A 12,957-nucleotide genomic window follows, 5' to 3' on the forward strand; every position below is an offset into this window, starting at 1 on the left:
TTTTACCCTATAAAAGGCCGCTTTAGACCCCAACATGGCATTGTTGAAAATTTATACTCGTTTTCTTGTGTTCTCAGAGTGAACCTTTGCCCAGCAACAAAGCAACGGTCTCTTCTTCCCCTCACATGAACACACATGAACACATGAAGCTGCCTTATACTGAATCAGACCCTTGGTCCATCAAAGTCAGTACTGTCTACTCAGACCGGCAGCGGCTCTCCAGGGTCTCAGGCAGAGGTCTTTCACATCACCTACCTGCCTAGTCCCTTTAACTGGAGATGCCAGGGATGGAATCTGGGACCTTCTGCATGCCAAGCAGATGCTCTACCACTGAGCCATGGCCCTTCCCCACAAAGGATCACAGGTCTCAGCAGAGACACGTTGTAAGAAGACATAGCTAGACCAGTATATCATACAGAGAAGGAGGCATAGAGTGCACACATGAAGCTGCCTTATACTGAAGCAGACCCTTGGTCCATCAAAGTCAGTATTGTCTACTCAGACTGGCAGCGGCTCTCCAGGGTCTCAAGCAGAGGTCTTTCACATCACCTACCTGCCTAGTCCCTTTAACTGGAGATGCCAGGGATGGAACCTGGGACCTTCTGCATGCCAAGCAGATGCTCTGCCACTGAGCCACGGCCCTTCCCCCTCAAAGACCCACCTGCGTCCCTAGCAATGCTCAGAAACTCTCGGGTGCTGAGGAGGTATTTTCTTCACAGCAGGAACGGCCGCCTCCTTCCGCCCTTGTCTGAGGCCCTGAATGACCGGATGAAAGAAAAACACTTTTAGGAACAAATTGGCTTGAAGCCTCCGAGGCGTCCTCGGTGCCAAAAAGGGGGACCCCACAGCGGGCCGAGAAAATCCTCGCTCCCCCTCTACAGAACCAGGAGAGAGCCAATCACAAAACAGCACGGAATGTGGCATTATGGGCCACAGCAGTGGACGACGTCATTCCAATTCCCACAGTTCAGGCTTTGCGTCAGAGGAAAGAACGCCCCTCACATACACACACACACGCACTCTACCAGAGTCCGAGCCTCACCAGATAGTAGCCGGTATGGTAGCCGCTCAAATGCCAAGCCAGGAGCATACTGAGAAGAGATTCCTCATCACTGCGGCCTTGCAGAGGAGGCTGGAGGGGCTGGAAGAGGCAGGAGAGAGGACCTCGGTCAGTCGTGAGACATTCCCCAAGGCTTACCCCCTCCCAGTTCCTAGTAGGCAGTGTGGTGTAGTACTTAAGAGTGGTGGGTTGGAGTGGCGGACTCTGATCCGGAGAACCGGGTTTGATTCCCCTCTCCTCGACATGAGCGGCAGACGCTAATCTGGCGAACAGGGTTGGTTTCCCCACCCCTACACATGAAGCCAGCTGGGTGACCTTGGGCTAGTCACAGCTCTCTTAGAGCTCTCCCGGTCCCACCTACCTCACAGGGTGTCTGTTGTGGGGAGGGGAAGGTGATTGTAAGCTGCTTTGATTCTTCCTTAAGTGGTAGAGAAACTCGGCATATAAAAACTAACTTTTCTTCTTCCTCCCTGACACTTTCCCCAAAGTGCCAGCTTGTGGAACTCACTGCTACTAGATGCCAAGATGGCCTCAAAGGAGAGTGAGACATTTAGGGCAGAGCGGTCTTTATCAAAGGTTACTAGCCACAATGGCTAATCTTGCTCTGAAGAAGGTCATTCCAAAGCTCATACCCTACCAGAAAATATTTTTGTTAGTCTTTAAGGTGCTACTGGACTCTTGCCCTTTTCTACTACTGCAGACAGACTAACACGGCTACCCATTGTGAATTATCTGAAGAAGGTGTAATACACAATTGTTCAGGAGGGCATTTTTATAATGCAAATGGGTGTAGTGAATGGAATTGGTCAGAAGGGTACTTCAATAAAGGGTTGTAGTTTATTGCTCTGTTTATTGCATATATTACCTTGATTGCACTGCACAAATTTTTGTAATCCTGTGGCTGCATTGTATGCAGTATATCTTATACTCCACTGTCTTTCTAACTTTATAATCTGCTTTGTGTCTCGGCGAGACAAGCGATCTCTAAGTACAGAAAATAAATGGAGCCATCAGAGGGAGGGGGACAGCAGCCCGCCCAAATTTGTTAATCAATTTGTTAACAAATTGATTAACAAATTGATTAAGTTTTTAAAATATTTTTGTAAGCTGCCTTGAAGGCTTTATATGGTGGAGAAAAAACAAACACACCACCAAGTTCAGAGGCAGCTTACCTCTCAATACAATTTGCTGGAGACAAACAACCAAGTAAAGGCATGCCTTGCTCATGGGCTTCTTGCTGCCCATTAAGGGGACTCAACATTTATTATCTGTTTACTTCATTTATATCCTACCTTTCTCCCCAACAGTGACCCAAAGTGGCTTACCTTGTTCTCCTCTCCTTCATTTTGTCCTCACCACAACCCTGTGAGATAGATTAGGCTAAGAGGGTGCAACTGGCCCAAATTTCCATGGCACAAGTGTGGATTTGAACCAAGGTCTCCCAGATCTCATAGCTACAGCAGGACAGAGAAACCTATGGGCTTTTTGTCCTTCTGTGGCTGGGGGATTCTGGAGTTTGCCTAGCCTTTGTCCTCCTCACTTCTCTCCTCTGGACATCGCAAAACATCACTCGATTCCTCCTGCGCAGAAAGCCAAGGCAGACAAAGCGAAGAAGATAGTAAACAATAAAGAGGCTGTTAAGGGGGAGGAGGAAGGAATCTTCCCTTAGGCCAGACTGGAGAAGCCATTCTGTATGACTTGATGCACCTTGGCTTCTTCTTCTTCTGTATACCTAAGTACATGTGTGTACATGCGCACAGCAGTTTGCTTACATATAAAACCAGAAGGTTATGTGTGTGCTGGTGCCCATAATATATTTAAAAGGTTTGCATTCTCCAATGCACCAGTAGCTTCCAAGGCAGCTGAAACAACACAGTTAACAGCAGATCAATTAAACCAGAGGCCAGCAGAATAAAAAGCAAACCAAATTAAATCAGGACCTGGGGGTGGGGGAGGGGAGGAAACCCTCCTGATCCCCAAGAAACTATTACAGGTTGAGTATCCCTTATCCGGACATCTGAAATCCGGACTGATCCCAAAACCAGACCTTTTGAGCAGGCACGCAGACATGCCGTCAATGGTTCAATGTACACAAAATTATTAAAAACGTTGTTTAACATTACATTCATGCTGTGTGTGTAAAGTATATATAAAATATAAATGAATTTCGTGTTTAGAGCTGGGTTCCATCCACAAGATCTCATTATGTACATGCAACAATTCCAAAATATTCCAAATGTTGCAAAATACGGACCACTTCTGGACCCAAGCAGTCCAGATAAGGGAAACTCAACCTGTATAATAACAATAAGAATTACAAACATTACTTATACAGTTATAAAATAAACGAGATATAATACACACTTCTACATCGTATGCTTCCTGGAGCCATCCGCAGATTTTTGGAGCCCAGCTATGTTCGCAAGGTCAGGATTTGCCCCCAGACTGGCATCCATGGGAGCCCACTTGGCCCATGTTGGCCCCTAAAAAGCTCAGATGTCCTGCCCCTGAAGAGGTCCCTCCTGGCATATTCTCAGCTGTGCCAGATGTTGCAGATTCTCAACCGTGCCAGATGTTGCCAGTAAGCTGCCTCTGGCATCAGCTTAAGAACATAAGAAAGGCCATGCTGGATCAGATCAAGGCCCATCAAGTCCTGCAGTCTGTTCACACTGTGGCCAACCAGGTGACTCTGGAAAGCCCTCAAGCAAGACGACTACAGTAGCATTGTCCTGCCTGTGTTCCACAGCACCCAAGATAATAGTCATGCTCCTGTGATCCTGGAGTGAATAGGTATGCACCATGACAAGTATCCATTTTTACTAGTAGCTATGGATAGCCCTCTCCTCCATGAACATGTCCACTCCCCTCTTAAAGCCTTCCAACTTGGCAGCCATCACCACTTCCTGCAGCATGGAGTTCTTTGTCGCTCGTTCAAGGTGTGACCAGATTGGCACCCAACACAAACACGGACATACACACACTGCTTCCCCCGCGTCCCACCGGGGGCAGAAGGTCGGCCAATGCCTGCCGCTCCTGGTTGCCGTAGTGGTCAAACTCCATCCAGCAAGTGCCAGCTTCCGCATCCACCTCCCGAATAGTGGCTGGATACAACAGGCCATCTCCTGACCACACGGCTTGGCAGGGTCCCCCATGCCCCGCTGGGAAGGGGCATTTAAGACCCTGGGAACTGGGGGGCGGGGTGTATTCCCCTACTCACCCCCGGGGTCTCCATTTATTTATTAATTTATTTATACACTATTTTCCTCCCCAACGCAGATCCAAAGTGGCTGACAACATCTCTCTCTCTGAGAGGCAGATTAGGCTGAGGGAAAGTGGCTGTCCCAAAGCCACCCAGCGAGTGGGGATTTGCACCCAGGTCTCCCAGGTCCTATTCCAGCACTACACAACACCAGTTGGTGAGCAGGAGGAGGAGAAGAGTTGTTTTTGTATGCCAATTTTCTCTACCTTTTAAGTAGAATCAAACCGGCTTACAATCTCCTTCCCTTCCTCTCCCCACAACAGACGCCTAGTGAGGTAGGTGGGGCTGAGAGAGTTCAGAGAGAACTGTGACTAGCCCATGGTCACCCAGCTGGCTTCACGTGGAGGAGTGGAGGAAACAACCCGGTTCACCAGATTCGGAGGACCAACAAAGAGGACTCGCTGAGTTTCTGGTTTGTATTTTTTGGGTAGGATGGGGAGCTATGCACAAAAATGTGTAAGTCAAAGAGCTAGAATGGATCTGAGATCAGGGAGTAGTGAATGGATCCTTCCTCCTGATCTTCATGCCCAAACAACTCTGAAATCTCTGGAAAAACCAGATTGAACGTGTTTCTGAAAAGCCAAGTGGTGCTAATTTGCACTCTGCCTATTGTGGCAGAATTTTGGAAGAAGAGTTGGTTTTTTCTATGCTGACTTTCTCTACCTTTTAAGGAGAATGAAACCAGCTTACAGTCTCCTTCCCCATTCTTACACATGAAACCAGCTGGGTTACCTTGGGCTAGTCACACCTCTTAGAGCTCTCTCAGCCCCACCTACCTCTCAGGGTCTTGGTTGCGGGGAGGGGAAGGGCAGGTGATTGTAAGCCGGTTTGATTCTTCCTTAAGTGGTAGAGAAAGTCGGCATATAAAAACCAACTCTTCTTCTTCAGCGTGGTATAGTGGTTAAGAGCAGTGGTTTGGAGCGGTGGAGTCTGATCTGGAGAACTGGGTTTGATTCCCCACTCCTTTACATGAACGGCGGAGGCTAATATGGTGAACTGGATTTGTTTCCCCACTCCTACACATGAAGCCAGCTGGGTGACCTTGGGCAAGTCACGTTCTCTTAGCTTCACCTACCTCACAGGGTGTCTGTTGTGGGGAGGGGAAGGGAAGGTGATTGTAAGCCGGTTTGAGGCTCCCTTAAATGGTAGAGAAAGTCGGCATATAAAAACCAACTCTTTTTCTTCTTCTGTACAAACAAAATTCCCCGCACACAGAAATCTAGTGCGTCAAGGAGAAGATTAGGACCCTTTACCTCTGATATACTGGATTTCTGCGTGCAGAGGATTTGAAAGCTCCTCTATACGAGGAAAAGAAAACCCAGCTGAGACTCTCAAACCTACAGATCTCAGCCTGTGCCCTGGCAGGGTGGGGTGGGGGCCTTCTGCCCACCAGCTCTCACCTCCCTCGCTGCATCCTCATCTTCTGGGGGTCTCCAGCCAGGAGGCAGCAGGGCAGCCAGCGGTTGTTCCTCCTCATTTCCATAGCCATCAAAACATACCGTACAGCACCCCCGGTCCTGATCCACAGCTGTGATGCAAGCAGGATACAGCAGCCCGTCGACCGACCACACCGCAAGGCAGGCGTCTCTGATCCGCCACTAGGCACAGGGAAGAGATGCGACAAGCAATTTGGGGATGGAGTAGAATGGCAGACAGATTGTCCACAGCCAGTCATTCTATTGTTATTATTTATTCACATACAGGTTGAGTATCCCTTATCCGAAGCACTTGCGGATAATGAGATATCTTGGGCATGGGACCAAAATTCATTTAGGTTTTATATACATGTTATACACATAGGCCTGAATGTAATTTTATTTTTTATATTACAATAATACAACTTTAAAAAACAACCTTCTTAACAAACATCGACCAGTACTTATAAAACATATAACTTTCTAAATAAACACTCTTTTTATGAACCAACAACAACCAACAGAATATGGAATCCCACTATATCCAGGATGGAGTACACGCTTAAAAGATTAGATTCTGTTGGTGCTGAATGTAATTTTAAACACCCCCAGTGACCCCCTACTCCACGCCCAGAAGATGGCCAAAAAAAAAAAAAAAACCCTCTCCAAGATCCCTGGCCAATGTGGCCTGGAGGAAAATTGCTTCCTGACCCCAAAGCAGTTCCTGACCCTTACCTGCCTGCCTTCCTCCTCCTCCTCCTCCTCTTCCTCCACATCTGATTCACTTTCATCGTTCGAGCTGCATTCTGGGGGGTTCCTGCCATTTCCAAGGCTCTCCTGCAAAGAGAAAGACTAAAGCATTTGGGTTTTTTTAGTTGTTATTTTTGTTTAAAGCCATCAAGGAGGTGACAAGTACGAGGTCTATTAAATTCTAGATAGCATGCAGAAAGCGGACAGAGAGAAACTTTTTCTCCCTCCCCCGTAATACTAGTCTGTTAGGTTTATATGTGCATAGGCAGTCCTTAAGGAATGTGTGCAAAGCCATACAGGGCTTTAAAGGTCAACACCAGCACCTTGAATTACTCAGAAACAGACTGGGAGCTGGTGGGGATGAGCCAAGAGTGGATTAGGGTTGCCAGCCTCCAGGTACTGCTGGAAAAGCTGGCAATAAACAAATGACAGAACTAGTGATATGACAAAGTGTATTCAGTGCAACAAATAGGACTAACAAAGCTATGTACAAAATATACACAAAACTCTTTCAAAAGTCCAAAGCAGTTACAATTGTCCAAGAAATGCTATGATAAGGATGCAACAAGAGACATCTTCATGCAGAAGTAGATAGGAAGACGATTGTTTCTTTTTCTTCTTCAGTTCCATTCCTGAGGATGGCGCTCTCCCCTTGCCTGACGGTCAAGGATACAAATTTGTATCCCAAGGTGGAACAAGGCAAGAGGTCTGTAAACTGCTATGACTGCATGATTTGTAAACATTACACTGGAGTGTCCGTCCGCAGCGGAGATGCCACCTTCCCCAAGGCGATGGATAACGTGACGAAGTCGATGGATAACGCTGGTGGCGAAGAGGGACCTGGAAACCTTAGACTGGAGTGATATAGTCCCTACGACCTACTCCAGTCAACATCCGGTTTCAGATTCTGCACCAATTGATGTTTCCAAGCATTTTTTCAAGGGTAGCCCCACCCAGAGCTCACTGCAGTAATCTGATCAATGGGCTGAGTTATTTTATTTTTTTACAGAGGACTAGAAATATACTGAAAATAAGACATGCCTGTCCGTTTTCTCTCTGTCGTCCTCCCACTGTACCCCTGGGCAACTCCCTGATCCTAGCCCATCACTCAATTTGGTGACAATTTTGTATTAAACTGTCTACCTTCTAAAAAAATACCATTTATTCTATAATGTAATACACACAATTGTCTCTCTCTCACGCTCTCTCTCACTGCTAATTGCTCTACTATTTCTAAGGGCGGTCAGTGAAAACTCACAATCCCACCTTTAGCAATAATTAATTTTTTAAAGTTTATGTATTGTTATTCTGAGCATGATTACCACAAACCAATAGTGTAGATTATTATTTAATATCCTATTATTTAATTATTATCATTTATTGGCATGCCACCATCAATGCGCAGAGCCATAACAAAAAAGTCCCTGACCCCAAGAAGCTTACAATCTGATCAATCGTTAAAACCACAAACATTTCTTTAAAGAGGAGGAGAAGGAGAAGAGTTGGTTTTTATATGCCGACTTTCTCTATCACCTTCCCGTCTCCTCCCCACAACACACCCTGTGAGGTAGGTGGGGCTGAGAGAGCTGTGACTAGCCCAAGGTCACCCAGCTGGCTTCATGTGTGTAGGAGTGGGGAAACAAATCCAGTTCACCAGATTAGCGACGGCGCTCATGTGGAGGAGTGGGGCATCAAACCTGGTTCTCCAGATCAGAGTCAACTGCTCCAAACCACAGCTCTTAACCACTACACCACGCTGAAGAAGGGTTGTTTTTATACCCTACTTTTCTCTACCTTTAAGGAGTCTCAAAGCGGCTTACAATCACCTTCTCTTCCCCACCTCACAACAGACACGCTGAGAGGTAGGTGGGGCTAAGAGAGTTCAGAGAGAACTGTAACTAGTCCAAGGTCACCCAGGAGGCTTCATGTGTAGGAGTGGGGAAACCAACCCAGTTCACCAGATTAGAGCCCGCCACTCATGTGGAGGAGTGGGGAATTAGAGTCCACCACTCTTAACCACTACACCACGCTGGTACTTCTTCAAATACTTTTAGGACCAGGTGGTCCAGAGTTTACAAATAATTCAGTTTTAGGCAATAGGCAATCATAAGTTTCCACCAACCAACAGCAGCTCCATTTCATCCATATTCATTAGCCCCTTCCCCAGGCTCAGCTTCATACTCTTGTCAAGACAGGTAAGGAGATCGAAGCCAGCGAAACTCCCCACCACATGAAAACTGTTGTATTTTTTGCAAACCGTTCTGGCTCATTTCTCAGAGCTAGGGTCAAGTTACGGAAGCAGGCAATGGCAAACCACCTCTGAACGTCTCTTGCCTTGAAAACTATACGAAGTTGCCATAAATCAGCTGTGATTTGACGGCACACACACACACACAGGGTCTGGTTAAGACACAGGCAAACAGAGGGCGTTTACCTTAAAGGAGTGGACAGCGTGGTCATAGGAATGGATCAGGGCCCAGTCATCAAAGGCTGCGCAGTCTGCAAACTAGAACAGGGAAGACGGAACGGTTTTCTGAGATCTGCTCAAAAACTGGGTCCCAGCTGTTCAGAAATTCAGCAAACACAGTAGCATTTATATAGCATTTTTGGCCACCTTATCCTAAATATTTGTGATTTTACTATATATTATGTAACATCCTTTATTTGATGGTCCATGACTGTATATGAACATATGCAAATGAAAACGTTTGGCCACCTGAAACCCCTCGCATATGTCTTCTTGCTTTAACCTTTGAAACAGATAATAGCACGCAGACTTGCAAGCTACACAGAACTCTTGGGCTAACAGCTCCAGAAGCAGCCCCCCTCTGCAGCCACGAGCAGGCAATCCTATTTAGCCATTTAAAAAGTTTCACCAGCTGATATTTGCAGAGCAAGGCTTTGCTGATGCATAGAAGTGGCATGGGCCAGTGTTTCGGGGGTGGGGGTGTCAGTCAACAACCCTACAAACTCTTCCCCTGGATCAATTTCTGCAGACTCCGCCTCCTTTAGTATTAAAGCTGCATCATTTGGCTATAACCAAAGCCGAGCACATAAACACACACGATAAAACACAAATTGATTTTAACACTCACCAGGTATTATTCAAAACACCCCTGTGTTTCGCAACATGTGTCTCAATTATTATTATTGGGGGGGGGGCAAATGCAGCTAAATAAATAAATATAAATAAACCTTTAAGAACATAAGAAAGGCCATGCTGGATCAGACCAAGGCCCATCAAGTCCAGCAGTCTGTCCACATAGTGACCAACCAGGTGCCTCTATGAAGTCCACAAATGAGACGACTGCAGCAGCAGCATTGTCCTGCCTGTGTATAATAAGCATGATCCTTTGATGCGCATCATGACAAGTATCCATTTTATTAGTAGCCATGAATAGCCCTCTCCTCCTTGAACATATCCACTCCCCTCTTAAAGCCTTCCAAGTTGGCAGCCATCACAAACTAAAGTAATGCAGCTAAATAAATACAAATGAGCCTTTAAGAACATAAGAGAGGCCCTGCTGGATCAGACCAAGGTCCATCAAGTCCAGCAGTCCGTTCACACAGTGGCCAACCAGGGGCCTCCAGGAAGCCACTAACAAGACGACTGCAGCAGCACCATCCTGCCTGTGTTCCACCGCACCCAAAATAATCCCTGCTCCTGGAGAGAATAGGGATGCATCATGACGATTATCCATTTCTATTAGTAGCCATGAATAGCCCTCTTCTCCTTGAACGTGTCCACTCCCCTCTTAAAGCCTTCCAAGCTGGCAGCCATCACCCCATCCTGGGGCAGGGAGTTCCACAATTTAACTATCTGTGTTTATCTCTCACCCTCCAGCTTCAGCAGATGATCCCGCGTGCTAGTATGATGAGAGAGGCCTCTTTTTTTCCCGACTTGTCCAAAGAAGGCTATTTAATTCGTCTTTGGAAGTCGCAAATTCTGATTTTCAGTCCCTCTGCAGATCTCGGCATTCGGTACATCAAGTTATGTCTTGATGTTCAGAGCACGAAAGAGGATTTTAAAAGGGGGGTAGAGATTAACAGTTATTAACCTATATGATATGTAAATAATATCATGTTCCCCTTCCCTCTTTTCCTGTATTTCCCTTTTTGATTTAAAAAATAAAATAAAAATTTTATATATATATATATATATATATATATATATATATATATATATATATATATATATATATATAATTTTTATTTTATTTTATTATATTTTATTATTTTATATATATGTGTGTGTGTGTGTGTGTGTGTGTGTGTGTGTGTGTGTGTATATATATATATATATATATATATATATATATATATATATATATATATATATATAATTTTTATTTTATTTTTTAAATCAAAAAGGGAAATACAGGAAAAGAGGGAAGGGGAACATGATATTATATATTATATATATTTAAGTTATGTCTTGATGTTTTAACCTAATCAGGAAGACCCAGAAATTCTATCTGGGCTGAAATGGTCGTGGAGAAGTCCGCTCCATGCAATTTGGAGGCAATTTAAACCCTTGGGGAAGAAATATAACACTGGCATTCAAACCATGCAAGAGGGAAGTCTGGCTGACTCACCCTGGAGGCCTGGTTCTGATACACCACCTCCCCACTACATTCAGCCATGGCAAAACACCCGTGTTCTCCTCCGGCTTTCAGTCCAACTTGTTGCAAAGCAGAGGGGGCAAAACGCGGGTCTGCAACTAAAGAGTTTCCTCCACCTATGTGCTCTGCGGGAAATGTAGTTCCCGTTCCCCATTGGCTGTGCGTCAAGAAATAACACTTCACTACACCGACACTACAAATCCCAGAAGGCATTGCTTCCACACCAGTAGCTCTCGAGAGCAGAAGGGCTTCTTCGGAGGGGAGTGGTTGCACAGCGCCGCCTGGAGCCAGGTGATGTCAACTGCAACTTTATCTTATTCTTGTTTATCAAGGTTTCTTTCACGCCATAGGAAGCGACCTAACCTGGCTTTACTAGCAGAGATACAAATAGTTTACTGTGAAACAACAACCAACTCTACAGATGTGTAATGTGAAACTCGTACTGATCTTTGTATAAACAAGTCAACATACAAACATACATAAACAGAATCTTCTTAAGGTAAGGATTTCCCAAAAAATTAGTTCAGCCTTATTGGGGCCTGAAATATTCCCGGCTATTGTGGCGAAAGCGTGATAGTTAATCCAGAGAACGCTCCCACGCTGTCATAATTTATTGGATGAGATTCCATGCTGATATAGTCCATCAATATCAATTGACATACGAAGACACCTACAGAGAAAAATACATGATTAGAACAACAGCCAATAAGGCTGAAATAACTTTTTGGAAATACTTACCTTAAGAAGATTCTGTTTATGTACGTTTGTATGTTGACTTGTTTAAACACAGATCAGTACACGTTTCACATTAAACATTTGTAGAGTTGGTTGTTGTTTCACAGTAAACTATTTTGTTATGTCATTGTATGTTTTGTTTGAACTGTTTATTATAATAGTATCTTTGAGCCCTTTACTGCTAGTTTTGCCCAACCTCCAGGTACTAGCTGAAGATCTCCTGCTATTACAACTGATCTCCAGCAGATAGAAATCGGTTCCCCTGGAGAAAATGGCCGTTTTGCCCATTGGACTCTATGGCATTGAAGTCCCTCCCCTCCCCAAACCCCACCCTCCTCGGGCTCCGCCCCAATACTCTCCCGCCGGTGGCAAAAAGGGACCCGGCAACCCTATCTAGCGCACATCCATGGGCAATGCTTGCACATGGATGCTACAGCATCATTTTGCTCCTTGTGAAGGCAGAGGGGTGTTTGGAATTGTTGCTACAATATTGTAGGGCCGTTGGGTTCTTTTTTTCCTGGCGCATCCTTAACCAATAAAACAAGCCCTGTAGTGGTTTTTGACGCAAACTGTAGCAGAGTAAAAGACTTAACAGTAGCAGTAGGGTTTCCAGGTCCCTCTTCACCACCGGCGAAGGTATACTAAGAATGGTACAGGTAGAAAAACCCATTTAGCAAAGAAATGCAACATTGTGCCTTGCAAAGAGGCAAGAAAAGGAGGAGGGGGAGATTTTGGTGTGTGGGAAAGATCCATAGACCCCATGTGGCTCCCTGGAGTTCATGGCTTTCGCCACAGGTCTGCAGCGCATATGGAAAATTCCCAAAACTGCCCTATTTATTTATTTTACTTCTGCAAAACAGAGTCAGAGAACAAAACACGGCTCAGGTGTGCAGATGCTACCAACCGTCGCTACAGCAACCGCCTTGTGTCCCCATTTCTGGTTGCCGTGGCAACCCAGGGATTGGACCATCAACAAACACACCTGTTTGCAAAGGCCACCAGCGGCCCCCTCCCCCCTCCCCCCCCCCATGCTGAGAGCTGAAATTCCCTTTGGGTGAGACAGAAGAAGGAAAATCAGGTGGGGAAATAATCTTGGTGGGAAAGGATTTTCCAAAA

The 12,957-nt window shown here is 45.5% G+C and overlaps 1 protein-coding gene across 1 annotated transcript; it reads right to left on the bottom strand.

Annotated features, from left to right (window-relative positions):
* Positions 1 to 669: 669 nt before the first annotated feature.
* Positions 670 to 11,127, bottom strand: LOC130473151 (survival motor neuron protein 1-like). Its single transcript, XM_056844681.1, is given in 8 exon segments — positions 670 to 756; positions 1,043 to 1,132; positions 2,527 to 2,654; positions 4,051 to 4,218; positions 5,710 to 5,917; positions 6,470 to 6,586; positions 8,919 to 8,990; positions 11,080 to 11,127. Coding segments are annotated over 8 exon segments (918 nt in total).
* Between the last annotated feature and the right edge of the window lie 1,830 nt (positions 11,128 to 12,957).

Source organism: Euleptes europaea, chromosome 2, assembly GCF_029931775.1.
Source record: "Euleptes europaea isolate rEulEur1 chromosome 2, rEulEur1.hap1, whole genome shotgun sequence".
Lineage (NCBI taxonomy): Eukaryota > Metazoa > Chordata > Lepidosauria > Squamata > Sphaerodactylidae > Euleptes > Euleptes europaea.